The 15157-nt window shown below is 35.8% G+C and overlaps 1 protein-coding gene across 1 annotated transcript; it reads right to left on the bottom strand.

The window, feature by feature from the left end:
- Positions 1-758: 758 nt before the first annotated feature.
- On the bottom strand, positions 759-2499 carry LOC11422898 (polygalacturonase). Its single transcript, XM_024775827.2, has 4 exons — positions 2380-2499; positions 1936-2259; positions 1313-1831; positions 759-1146 (listed from the first exon to the last, which is right to left on the bottom strand). Exons 1-4 carry the CDS (start codon positions 2497-2499, stop codon positions 850-852), a joined length of 1260 nt encoding a protein of 419 aa, XP_024631595.1. The 3' UTR covers positions 759-849.
- Positions 2500-15157: the final 12658 nt, after the last annotated feature.

The following is a 15157-nucleotide window of genomic DNA, read 5'->3' as shown; positions in this document are numbered from 1 at the left end:
CCACCTTCAATGCTAAGAATTTCTTCTTTTATGTTTCTAAGGAGCCATGAAGTGAGAAATCCTCCCTCCGTTTCTAATTATAAGACCCTTTTGAGAATTTTTTTTGTCCCTTTTTATAAGACCCCTTTGTTATTTCCAACTACATTAATTATTTCTTTACATACATAACGAAAATACTGCTATTACCATAAAAATGAAATTATGATGTTATAGCAATGCTTCAAGGTGTATTTTAGCGTCTTGCATCTTTTTATTTGGACCAAAAATCACTCTTCAAAGATAATTGTTATGAAAAGAAAAAAAAATCACTCTTCAAGGTGTAGTTTAGGTTCTCTCAATTAATTGTTATGAAAAGGAAAAAAATATTGGTAACGTTATTTTGGCCTCTCCTCCCTCTGGCTTTCATCAACGTCCATCTACCATTGGTTCTGGTGTTCCTGCAGGAGGAGACCTACGGTGTTTATTTTGGTTTCCTTGTATATTTGTGGTGGCATCCTTGTATATTTCACATCGTTTCATGAAGCACTTTTTAATATCAGACCCAAAACAAGTGGTTTGGCTACTTGAAAAAAATAATATCAGTCTCAAGTATTTGAAACATTGTACAATTAACTTGTTTATTGTGCAAAATGACAAAAAAAAAAAAAAAAAAAAAAAACTTGTTGATTATGCAAACTAATAGAAATTTATTTGTTATATGAGAAGGGTTACAAATACATGACAGTGGTTCTAATACACATGTCGAGTTATTTATTCCCATGAGACTATACTACTATCTGTCAACATCCTCGCATTATGGGGATGGTTTGTCTACTCTTTAAAGATAATGAGAAAAAAAAAGAATCAAAATTATTTAGCAGGAGATTTTCCAGCAGGAGCTTTTCCAGCAGCTGGAGATGCAGTTGTGGATGCAGCTGGAGCTGCACCTGGAGCTTGACATACAGGAGCTGTTCCTGTAACTATAGGTTTGACATTGGTACACTTCGCTGTGGTTGGTGCTCCATTGAATTTGAGATCAACATTATTTAGCTCGACACCATCACATGGTACGGCACTGCTGCAAATAAGAACAACTCCTTCTGCAGTTCCTGAGGTTCCCTTAACGTTCTTGAATGTAATCTTGCTTAACTTTATTTTTGATGGATTCTAAACCATTGAATACCATGCAAGAAATGAACAAAAGTTAGTCATTTGAATTATAGTCCCTTTTCATCATAGAGAATAGATTTTGTAATCATTTAATTGAAATGTAGATAAGTAGGAAGATTATAGATTTGCATTGTGAAATAATGACAAATTTTGGAGTGATTACCTTTTTGGAGCACGCGTTCCATGGACAATACTCTTGGTCTATGATGACAGGGTTCTTGACATTCGTCATGGTAATATCTTCAAAATGTATATCAGAAACAGTAATTGTTCCCGGTGCATCAGGCCAAGTCTTGATCCTCACACCATTGTCGGTTGCTGTCAGAGTACAGTTCTTAATTGTAATCCCCTCTACATTTTCTTCAGTCGTAAACTTTCCAAGGCTTCCAATACTAAGACCATGACCAGGTCCACACTTCACACCTTCGACAGTGATTTGTTTACTACCATCACCAATTGAGACACAGTCATCTCCGGTACCGATGTTAGTGTTAAGAATTTTAACACCAGTTGATTTTCCCATGTGGATTCCATCAGTGTTGGGACTGTCTCCAGGGGCAGTAATTGTGAAGCTATCAAATGTAATATTATTGCATCCGAAAACCATAACATGGAAATTTTTGCTGTCCTTAGAAGTAACGCCGTGGACGAGGGAATTGTTGACGAAATTAAAACCGAAATTCTGTTGAAATTGAACCAGAAAAACTCATTTAAAAATAGCTAGAATTATTTGTTCATGTAATCAAAATGATGATCAAGTAGATTAAAATTTAGATTGATATTTACCATGAAATTTTTTGAGTTACCGCCTTTACCACTCCAAGCAGCTGCAGGTTGAGCTTTTTTGTAAACAGATGCACCTTGACCATCAAAAACTCCTTTGCCTGATAAGGTAAGATGGTCCATATATAGAAACTTGAACCATTGTTCGGTCCCTTTTATTACGCTAGGGTCTGCAGGTGCTTGAATTGTTCCATCAACTTGAAGTTCAATAGGAGCCTTACAAGGACCTTTAAGTTCAATTCCATTCAACTGGTATGTACCAGCTGGAATCACTATTTTCGCTGCAGTTGTTGATGCACATGCTTCCTTCCAAGCAGCTGTCAAAGCCTTATGAACGGAAAAAACACAATCAATTAGAAAAATAAATTGACACTATATTTAGATTCCATGCATTTTAAAAAACACATTAATTGATCTCAGATATCGATTTAAGATCGATGGAGTTACCATCCCGATATCAGAATTTGGTTTTCCTCCAAATTTTGCTATGTCAAGGACCCCAGATTGAGCTGCACAAAAGTCAGCAAGGAATAGGAATGAAACAATAATGACAGTGCTGAACTTCATATCTCCTTTTATTATTATTGTTTTTTTTTTTTTTTTTGAGAAATCTTTGATTATTGTTATAATGTTCTCTTGAATGAATGTGGTTTCAATGTTAGGGAGGAACGTTATTTATACTTAAGGGTGAAGCTTCAACACCATTAACATATATGGTGAGCAAACTATTGTCTAAATATGTCTCTTTCTTTTTTTAATCGTTTGGTTGTGTTTTCGTGTTTCTAAAAATGGTAATTTTAGTAGTTCTTAGTATTGATTGTAAATGATTAATAGAATCATAAGCAAGTTACTCACATTTTAATAGGAATAATTTATTAGTCAACTCTCTATATTGACATATTCAACTAGCAATTATAAGAATATGTCATCAGAGAGAGTTAACTATTCGTATTAATAGTAAATTGTTAATGGTATTGATTGAAGTAATTAATATTGATTGTAAATTATTAATATAATCATAAATAATTACTCCTATTGTAATACGAATAATTAACAATTAATATAAATAGTCAACTTGTTTTTTTTGCTAAGTAGGGAGAGAGGACAAGCATGAAACACTGACATCCCAACTAGGTTGGCACTGCGGGAAACCTCCATCCTATGCTGTCAAACTTTAAAATTTTATTAAAAAAAGGGAAAATCTGTACAAGAAGAGGGGGGACTAGGCCAATACCCTCATATAAAAACAAAGAAAAAAACAGCAGACTACATGTCCCTAAGGAAACCTGTAGTTAGGCAAGCCTAGTCTATCCCTAAAGAAATCAAGATGCAACTCCGAAGGTAACACATCTAACCAAACCGAGCCCTGCATAGTATGACCCATATTTGCTAATCTGTCCGCACAACAGTTACCTTCATGAAAGATGTGAGAAGAAATGATCTGAATACCAAGACTACGGGTATTATGCCACCTGTTTCGAAGCATAATAGGCACCAAAGAAGAGTTGGAAATAATCAGCAAAGCACTAGATGAGTCACTTTCCAACCAGATATTACGCCATCCATGAAAGGACGTGTGCTCCATGGATAAAATGATAGCAAGAACTTCAGAATGGTAAACCGATGCCTCCCCAATGTTACAACATAAAGCACTAAGGAAAGAGTGTAACGCCACATTTCTATTAAAGCGGTAAAACTCGCGAATATGGCAATTATTCAAGAAATAGACACTACATCATCATACAAAATCTAAATTCACATGCATGCATAAAATCCCAACTGTCGCAGCGGATATATAAACCATATAAATCAATCATACATGCCATGATATCAAAATACATAATCATGAAAGTTCTCCAAGTCCCGACAAATGGAAAATCTCCAAATATGAATAAAATCCAAACAGATAAATCTAGGAAATCTAACAGACACCTAGATTAGAGCCATCATAGACTCAACTAAACCGATACCGGAGATAGCTCCCAATATCCACCAAGCATCAAACAACTCACTAGAGCAACTAATCCTGCACAACGTCTAACGTCTACCCATCCATACAGACAGGTAGGCGGTCAAAACCACTAGGGGTAAGTATTACATCATCATAATCCACATAACAGTTAGACATGAATAAAACATTTCAAATTCCAAATAATTGACATGAATGATTAATCTCAACGATAATACATAATGACAAATTCAAGTATCACGACCAATCAATCACAACCACAAGTATGTCAATCATTCCACATTTAGGACTCATGCAACAAAATGTTATGTCCCTAAACATGACACATAAATGCATGTGGTACCGAATCACCTCAAGGTCGTCACCTTCGATGCAACTAAAACATCGTATGTAAGATTTCACCCAAGTCTTACATAATCTCCGAAGTAAAAGAGCTCAACTCTTTTACAACTACAAGACTCAACATGACTATGATGCATGGACATACAAGTAAGGAGTTAACAATGCAATCACCTCAATTTTCACAACAATATAAAGGACAACTTTCAAATATATTGATCATCTCCAAAACATTTGCATTATCAAGAAATTACGTCCACACAACATGCGAGTCATAATTCAAATAAGAGTCAACATCAAATTATCACCATAATCATCAACAATCATTAACATCATTCAATGACACATGATAAATATCATATCTCCATATAACAAATCATTCACACATCTTCATGTAGTACTATGAAACTAGTCACCAAAGGTCATAAGTTATAACTTAAAGAAATCATTTTCCGATAAAACCGTATCATGGCAAACGGCCAACCTTGATAACTCTCAAGTAAGGTAACAATATAAAGTTTGAAAACTCACCAAACAATCTTAACCAATCATGTAATCAAGAGCTTAAGCCGCTTACAAACCATTGAACATTAGTTCAAAGAATAGCTTAAGTTCGTATGATAAAACCCAAGTTAATCATTTTTCACATTCCCACCCGAAATTCACATTTAACATGATTAAGATGTTTGACCAACCTTACAAGTCTTACCTAAGTCTATATGAGCTGTAGGTTCAACTTGCAACCTCAAATAGTTTGTAAAAGTTTGTTTTCGACAAAATCCGAATTTCCCCAAAAATGTACAAGTTATAGCCCAAAACGGAAAATTTCAAGTTTAGGTAAGCTAAGCATGTTCCAGTAGGTTTAGGGGTTCCAACAGTGGTTAAACAAGTTTAAAGAATCATTTTACAAAGCTCGGATTGGCCCCCTAAGACTCAGAACCAAAAATTAAAGTGGCTGAAACTGGGCTTGCTCGCTTAAGCGACCACCTGGTTCGCTTAAGCGAACGAGTTCTAGTAGCCACCTGAAGGGTACGCTTGCTGGTCGCTTACTGGTCGCTAACCAGTTCGCTTAAGCGCCCACATGGTTCGCTTAAGCGAACGAGTTCCAGTAGCTACCAGAAAGGCACGATTACAAGTTCGCTCGCAGGACGCTTAAGCGACCTGAACCCAGAACGCAATATGAATGCTTGCTTACCGGTTCGCTTAAGCGACCTCTTAAGCGAACGTTCATAGTTCTGCAAAAAATGTTACGGGTTTCAACCCCTTTTTACCCAAAATCCCCAATTTTGATCTCTCAATGCCCAAATGTGTCTCCAGAGATTGTTTACAGGTCAATATAACTAAAATGATTCACAAAGACACAACAATCATGAAAACAATTGACATATGCACCAATTCACCAATATTACCAAACTACCAACAATTACTTATTTCTCATCCACAAATCATGAATTATGAATACTCAAGCCATGAATCATCATCAACATCATCACTTAGCAACAACAACATCAATTGAACATGAATCTCAGCATAATTCAACATCAACATATCACAATTTGACATTTGGAGCATAATATAACATATATCATTTTCATATACTTTGATCATTCAATTTCACCAACAACAAATCAATTATCATCAATTTCTCACATACAATTATAACATCATAATTGGAGCACGAATTCTAACAATCATGAACAATTAATCAATTACTCAATTAAGAATTTATTCATACAACAATTGAAAATTTACACTAAAAATGATTATGATGAACTTTAACCCCCTTACCTTAGTTAGATCAATTCCCTAGCTCAAACTTCAATTTAGCTCCTAGGTTCTCTCCTCCTCTTGAATCTTCAAGCTCCTCTTCTCTCTAACCCTTGCTCCTCTTTGCTCCCACTTTCTCTCTCTATCTCTCTCAAAATATCTATGTAAATGAAAATCGTGTGATATTTTCTCTTAAGACAACCCTTATATAGTCTATTCTCTTAATGGGCTTAACCCTAAACCTTAGTGGACTTAACCCTCTACAACTTAATTCTAAAATGTTTCTACACTCACAACGGTAAAATACTATGATGATCACTTAATGGTAAAACACTAGCAACAGTTACTTAACGGTAAAATACTAATTACTACCCTAGTAACTTAGCAAAATAAAGGTTCTCACTAAACACTAAAAGTAATTCTCACCAAATTACTAATTTACTCTTTCACCAAAATACCCCTGAGTCCAAAATGACTAAATTACCCTTCTAACACGGAACCCATGAAAATGCACCCAATGATGAATAATCACACAAGAGCACATATAAAAACAATTAAAAATAAATCTAACGAAAATCGGGCTGTTACAAAGGGCCCCTAGAGTCTCGAAAGAGACCACCACAAGCTGCATGCCCAGCTGTGCTCGTGATTTTCGGATCTCAAACCATTAATTGATTTAAATCGTCAATCTTTGAACTCTCGATTTTTATTCGTGGGAAGGGAAAAAATGAGTAAAAACCCTTATCGAGACTTTGGATTCGGGGGTTGGTTACGCGCAGGGAAGGTGCTAGCACCCTAAGCGTCTACGGTATTCCGTAAGAACCTCTTACCTAAATTATCTTGTGCTAAATTGATTTGCTTATTTGAAAATTATTACCTAAAAGTCTAAGTGAAAGAACGGAGAGAGAAGAAGTATGTTTTTGGTTATTTTTATTTGATTTGAAAGGATAACAATCCTCTGCCTACATACCCTTAAAGAAAAGGGATCAAAACCAATGTAGTTCACCTAAAAAGTTTCTTTTTGGTGGGTTGGTTGATTTTAAATTTTAGAAAATGGTTTTAAGAAGGGATAAGAGGCCTCAAGGCATGAGAGAAAATAAGGTGAGGTTGGTCAAATTTTAATTACAAGAAAATCAAGTCTAGTATGAATATTAATTCAATTAAGCATTTGATTAAGAAAATAAAAGGAAAAAGCAACTTGGGTTACAAACCAAGTTTTATTAAGAAAATATTTTTGAAGTTTTTTTTTTATTTGAATGTTTTTGTTATTTTGAATGATAAATAAAACTTAAAGCTAAAATATGAGAATTTTGTAGTGAGGTTGGATCACCACAAAATCTCTTAACATAATCTAATTTTTTTGTATTTTTTTTATAACATAAGAGCAAAATAAAAAAAATAAATACCTTGAAATCGAAAGGGACAGAATGGAGTAGAAAAAGAAGAAAGACTCGTCAACACAAGTCGAAGAAGGGAGAAGAGAGGAAAAGCACAGGAAGCATCAACTGTGAATTTCGGGGTCCTGAATGCATTGTGTGAGCCCTCTATTTATAGAGAAACTTCACAACTAAAAGGTGAGAAACTTTGGGAACAAGTAATTCATCTAGTACAAAAATATGCCAATTGTCTACCAAAATATATCATATTGAGTACAAAAATATATTATTCAGTACATAAATATGTCATTCAGTACATAAATATATATTATTGAGTATCAAAATATATTTCAGATCAAGCACTAAAATATATTAGATTGCCTACCAAAATATTTTCGATTGTATTCCAAAATATTCTAGATTGCGTTCTAAAATAATTTAGCAAAACTTGGGGACCAAGAAAACACTTTTTAATAATGACCAAATTTATTATTTAAATTATCATTTCCAAATAAAATTTTTCTAGTGCTTACTTCGTTCACACAATTATGTACCCCCATTATATAATCTTAGGTCAAAAATTGGGGTATCTCTACCGAAATTTCGTCTTAAACGACGGACATTTTTCGGTTTTAAAAGTACGAACAAAATGTGTAAAAATAAAGAAAAGTGGTCAAAATTTGGGGTATGACAGATGCCCCTATTTAAGTTTCTCCGTCACAGAGATTTAAAAGAAAACTCTTTAAATCAACGGGTCGAAGAGACTTAAATATTAAGTACACCAATTTTGACCAGTTGAAATGCTGAGAATGCAATGCTTATGAACATAATGGTATGAATGCCTATGATGCAATTATGAATGCAAAGACGGCACGGATACACTGACTGGGAAACAAACTGATAGGTATTACTGGGGAGGAAATATTATTTATTACCATTACTGCGGTAAAGACGAATATATGAAATGAAATCATGTCAGTTACCTCAACACGGGTAACGATCAACATAAGAAAAGGAAATACCGTCAGTTACCTCAACACGGATAACGACCAACATATGAAAAGGAAATACCGTCAGTTACCTCAACTCGGATAACGACAAACATAAGAAAAGGAAATACCGTCAGTTACCTCAACACGGATAAAGACCCCGTCAGTTACCTCAACACGGATAACGACCAACATAAGAAAAAGAAATACCGTCAGTTACCTCAACTCGGATAACGACCAACATAAGAAAAGGAAGTCTGCTACTGGTACAAGGATTGCTTACATAAGGTACTGGGGCGCTTAAATGTATTAGTACAAAGATAGATTTGGTGGGACCTGCCCCTTGAAATAAACTTTAATAGGTAACATTTCTGAATCAGACACATTGGTGATGACACTTTTATGAGACACGCTGAAATAAGACACTGGGTAATAATGCAACAATGCATGAATGATATTTGTATGCATGCTATGTATGCATGAATGAATGAATATGTATGAGACCCATATGACAGTATAACGGAAAGACTGTTGAGACAAAATTGGGCAGGTCTAAAAGGAAAACGCCCGACATCATAATACAAACACTCGGGAATCTTCAACGGGGATACCAATACAGGAGGTGAGTCAAACATTGTCGGGATAAAGTCCACCATCAGGCCACTGATGGGGTAAAACCCGATAATCATACAATTGATGAGGTAAAACCCATTTACTCAACCACTGAAGGGGTAACTACCCACTAATCAAAACCAACGGCAGGGTCACGCCTTATAACCATACCACTGAAGAGGTAACAAACCGTTAATTCAACCACTGAACGGGTAACTGCCCACTAATCATACCGCTAAAGGTAACAAACCAATAATTCAACCACTGAAAGGGTAACATATCAACAATCAAAACCAACGGCAGGGTAACGCCTACTAACCATTACTTCAACCACTAAAAGGGTAACTGACCAACAATCAAAACCAACGGCGGGGGTAACGCCTACTAACCATACCACTGAAAAGGTTACAAACCGATAATCCCACCACTGATGGAGATACGACCCAATAAACAAAGCACTGATGGGGATACGACCCGATATAATGTCTCAGTTGATGGTTAAGTAATCATTCCTTGGGGATAAAGCCCACCGATCAGCAACCTGGCAGGAGTTGCCATTTCTTAGGATAAAACCCATCATCAACCATTCTGGCAGAAGTCGCCATTTAAACAAACCATTGGCAGGAGTTCCCCTCAATCAAAGCATAGGCAAAAGTCGCCATTTCTCGGGATGAAACCCATCAATCAACCACTTTGGCAGAAGTCGCCATTTCTAAACCAGTATGAGGTGTATTCTTCCATTCGGCTCACTTGAACTGTGATGCCTCTGTCTTTTTCATTTTTCATTCATTTTATTTATTTATTTGAATCCCTAACTTTTGCCTGGACCTCCCTTTCGGGTTTTCAATCCACCGGGAATATATCTTTCTTGTATGCCCCCAATTTTTGCCTGGACCGCCCTTTCAGTTTTTTCAGTCCACCAGGACGCTCATTTTTGCCTAAGCCGCCCTTTCGGGTTTTCGACATTGCGAGCTCTTTTTTTTTTTTTTTGATAGAGGTCATCTCACAGCTTTGGGTCATGCTTACCTTGCAGAGTTTAACAGTCCTTGAGATGGATGTTGATGTATGTTTCACCTACTCGTAAGTTCAAAGAAGATATACCGATTGTTTATGCCATTCAAAAGACATGAAAAAGTTTTAAATTTTTTTTTTTTTGCTTTTCATATTAACATCAAAAATAGAAGAAAATTTGCAAAATAGAATAAATGAGAATTTCAAATAAATGGGCATAGACTCAAATTAATGTGAATGGAGTGGTGGCCTGCCAAAGGCGTGGCTCCACGGATTTTAAAAAGAGTTTGGAAAATGGTAATTATATGGAAAAGGTACATTGAACACAATAACTACTGTTTCCTCTACCAACTTTGAATTCCACTGTTTTGAGTCTTTGATTTGCAGACGCTTCAGATCGGAAGCCCTTTAACAGCTAAGATGCCCCAGATGAATCATATCTGATTTGATGCAATTACCTTGCCATGAGTCGGAGGTCTTTTGACAACTGAAATGCCCCAAGTGATTCATGTCCGACCAGATGCAGTTACTTTGTCATAATCCTTAACTTTTGTATAGATCACCCTTGTGGGTTTCAACCTATCATTTTTTTCATTTTTTTTTTTTATAAATGTCTCCAACTTTTGCATGGACCGCCCTTTCGGGTTTTCAGTCCATCGAGACGCTCCTTTTATTTATTTATTTATTTTTTTGCCTAAGCCGCCTTTTCAGGTTTGCGACTTATCGAGCTTTTTTATTTTAACAAAGTATTTTTTTGACTGCATCGGTATTCACAGGATATACAAGTTTGTCACCATCTTTTGTAATTAGGCATTCATTGCCCCTTGAAATCTGGTTAAGTCATATAATATAACTTTGAGCACAAGGAACTTTCTTAACATTCATGGGGACGAGTCTTCTTTGTCGGATACTTGCTTTATCCTTTTGATATAACTGTCCATGGCACACGACAATAGCACTTTTAATTCAATCAAGCTTAGCTTTCATTGGAACTTCCGTTGACAGGATTTTGACCTCCATGTGGGACACTGCCTTTAGATTGTATACTAAGGGATGGTAGGGCGGTTGCCCCTGTTGAAGCGTGTAATTAAACAAATCGTGCCAATCTTTGTAATTGAGTGCCGTCTTCTGGGCAGATTTTTTTTGATATTCTTTGCAGCTTCAACGACAGAAATGCCCCAGTAAGCGAGAAATCTCATTGTGAAACTTTTCATCCTCCTCTTTTCAGCCTCGGACACAAGGAACTCAAAGTTGAGAGAGAGTACAGGGTTACATTGTTCAACGGGTTTATTAATGCATGATTTGATTATTGATATAAACATTATGATTATGCAGATATGTGAAAATGATTAAAGGGAAAGATTTTTTTGGTTTTTTGTATTACCATTTTTCCAGAAAAAGCACAAAATAAAAACAAAGTCGGGATCGAGACGACCTTTCATTAATGATGAAAATACATAAAGCAAAAAAAAGCACTAAACAAGTTCACTTTCACCTCGGGTGGGACGAAAGGATTTTTTTTTTTTTTGAAAAAAACATAAAGCATTAAACAAACATATTAATTGAACAAATGAGTAGTAGAAATAAACATTAGCAAAGACCCAATTACAACTAAACATTCCATGTGACTATAATAGATACCAAGATCCGATAGCGGATTAACTTGCATGTCAGAGTTCAAACTTGGAAGGGCAGGGCCTTATCTTGGATCAACTTCTGAACTTCATTCCTAAAAGCAAAACAGCACTCAATATCATGACCAGGTGCCCCTTGATGGAAGACACAAGAGAGGTCGGGCCTATACCCAGCTGGCAATTTCTTAGGCATACGAGGAAGTGGTCTGGTCTGGACAAGCTTCCTCCTAAGCAAGTAGGGGAGCAACTTTGCATACTTCATAAGAATTGGGTCACACTGCGATGCTTTTCGGACCTGATTTTGAGGACTAAGCTGCTAACGAGACTGATTTTGAGGGATAAACCGCTAAGGACCCTATTGTCGAGGTCGTTTCATGCATATTGGCTGACATAGTGGCTGAGGGTTTTGCCGAACAAGCGGTGAATCCTTTGTAGCCATCACTGAAGATACTAGGCTAGTTAACTTCTCTACCTCAGCCCGAAGTGTTGTTACCTCTCCACGAAGCTCGTGGACCTCTTGCTCAAGTCGATCGATTTTTCTTGTTTGCACGAGTGTCTGCATATGCGAGCCGAACTTGGATGAAGACATTGAACGACTTTACTGATGGATTGACCCTTTGCTGGTAGAAACAAAATATGAGACACGGACTAGAAACTATGAATGCAAAATGATGCATGATGTGCTTATGCAAAAATAGATAAAAAAAATTTTGAAGGACTTATCAAAGTGAATTGTAAACATTATAGAGGAACATGGTTTCATTTTGAACATTGTAAAGACGTTGCAAACGGTTCCTTTTTCAAAAGGTAAGAACGAAACCAAGCTTAGTTAAGATTTTTGAAGTTGTATATCTTGGTGTTCATTCTTACAAGGTCCATATCTGTGATGTTTACAAAAAACTTGTCTTAGTCCTTCAATTTTTGATGGAAAAAGTTGTTTATGAATGAATGCATGTATGCATGGTTATGCTAAGAACATAGAATACATGGTGGCGTTAAGTTCCACAATATTGGAGTCAAGGGTAACAACGCCATTTGGTAAGGACTATGGTTCAAGTGTACCTGTATCACGGGTTCTACCAAGTTCCCAAAGTCATCAACCACTGGCGAACACTGTCGGGTTACGGAAATACTTCCGCTCCAATGATGTTCGTAAGAAAGTCTCGTCTGAGTGTAGTATCGCATATCAACTAAACCAAGATTACTCAAGGCTAGCCACCGCACTACGCCCTAAAAGGTCAAGATGGGTTAAGGGTTACTAAAGGTTCTCAACTTTTAGCGGTCACTTGAAAATAACACGCCAAACACGAATACTCATGCCAACATAGTATATTCCCAAGATTCCTTAGTTGAGTGGGGTTATCACATGTGCCAAAACCAAAATTCACTCTTGGCGTAGCACTATGATTATACCACCGTCATATCCTAGTATTTCTCTCAAGTCTGGGTGATGGACTTATCTCACCACTCACGTAATAGGGTAAAATATTTACAAAGCATAAACAAATAATAAAGCACAAAACAAAGGAAGGTAAGGTGGGTTTAACCCGCGTATAATTTAAGTCCCCAGTGAAGTCGCCATTTCCTATGCTCGTGATTTTCGGATCTCAAACCATTAATTGATTTAAATCGTCAATCTTTGAACTCTCGATTTTTATTCGTGAGAAGGGAAAAATGAGTAAAAACCCTTATCGAGACTTTGGATTCGGGGGTTGGTTACGCGCAGGGAAGGTGCTAGCACCCTAAGCGTCTACGGTATTCCGTAAGAACCTCTTACCTAAATTATCTTGTGCTAAATTGATTTGCTTATTTGAAAATTATTACCTAAAAGTCTAAGTGAAAGAACGGAGGGAGAAGAAGTATGTTTTTGGTTATTTTTATTTGATTTGAAAGGATAACAATCCTCTGCCTACATACCTTTAAAGAAAAGGGATCAAAACCAATATAGTTCACCTAAAAAGTTTCTTTTTGGTGGGTTGGTTGATTTTAAATTTTAGAAAATGGTTTTAAGAAGGGATAAGAGGCCTCAAGGCATGAGAGAAAATAAGGTGAGGTTGGTCAAATTTTAATTACAAGAAAATCAAGTCTAGTATGAATATTAATTCAATTAAGCATTTGATTAAGAAAATAAAAGGAAAAAGCAACTTGGGTTACAAACCAAGTTTTATTAAGAAAATATTTTTGAAGTTTTTTTTTTATTTGAATGTTTTTGTTATTTTGAATGATAAATAAAACTTAAAGCTAAAACATGAGAATTTTGTAGTGAGGTTGGATCACCACAAAATCTCTTAACATAATCTAATTTTTTTGTATTTTTTTTATAACATAAGAGCAAAATAAAAAAAATAAAAACCTTGAAATTGAAAGGGACAGAAAGGAGTATAAAAAGAAGAAAGACTCGTCAACACAAGTCGAAGAAGGGAGAAGAGAGGAAAAGCACAGGAAGCATCAACTGTGAATTTCGGGGTCCTGAATGCATTGTGTGAGCCCTCTATTTATAGAGAAACTTCACAACTAAAAGGTGAGAAGCTTTGGGAACAAGTAATTCATCTAGTACAAAAACATGTCAATTGTCTACCAAAATATATCATATTGAGTACAAAAATATATTATTCAGTACATAAATATGTCATTCAGTACATAAATATATATTATTGAGTATCAAAATATATTTCAGATCAAGCACTAAAATATATTAGATTGCCTACCAAAATATATCATATTGAGTACAAAAATATTTTATTCAGTACATAAATATATATTATTGAGTATTAAAATATATTTCAGATCAAGCACTAAAATATATTAGATTGCCTACCAAAATATTTTAGATTGTATTCCAAAATATGCTAGATTGCGTTCTAAAATAATGTAGCAAAACTTGGGGACCAAGAAAGCACTTTTAATAATGACCAAATTTATTATTTAAATTATCATTTCCAAATAAAATTTTTCTAGTGCTTACTTCGTTCACACAATTATGTACCCCCATTATATAATCTTAGGTCAAAAATTGGGGTATCTCTACCGAAATTTCGTCTTAAACGACGGAAATTTCCAGTTTTAAAAGTACGAACAAAATGTGTAAAAATAAAGAAAAGTGGTCAAAATTTGGGGTATGACACCAGCAATAACATATCAATCAGTGTTAACTTTCAGCCAAGGAGAGAATGGAGCCTTCCACAACACCATGATGATCTCTTTAACCATGCGACAATGATCAGCAACCGCAATAGAATCTAGAAAATGTGAATCCGATGCCAAGCATTTCCCAATCGATGCATTACAAGACAAAGCCACCCAGGAGTGAATGCGGACCTTTGCGGAGTGAAAGGTTGTAGCTGTTGAAGAAAACCGAATGTTGTTTCTAGCGAGCCAAATAGTATGCACGGTGTGAATCAATGCTGCTAGGAAAATATCCGCTGTCTGAGAAGAACATTGAGCAGGGATGCAAGATAGAAGAGAGAGACCTGAAGTACAATCTATCAAACAATTAAGTTTACCACCAAGTCAGGTCCATATATTAAT

The sequence above is a fragment of the Medicago truncatula genome, chromosome 2 (genome assembly GCF_003473485.1).
Source record: "Medicago truncatula cultivar Jemalong A17 chromosome 2, MtrunA17r5.0-ANR, whole genome shotgun sequence".
In the NCBI taxonomy this organism is placed as follows: Eukaryota; Viridiplantae; Streptophyta; class Magnoliopsida; order Fabales; family Fabaceae; genus Medicago; species Medicago truncatula.
The sequence above is the reverse complement of the archived record's forward strand: the minus strand, read 5'-3'. Positions and strand labels throughout refer to the sequence as shown.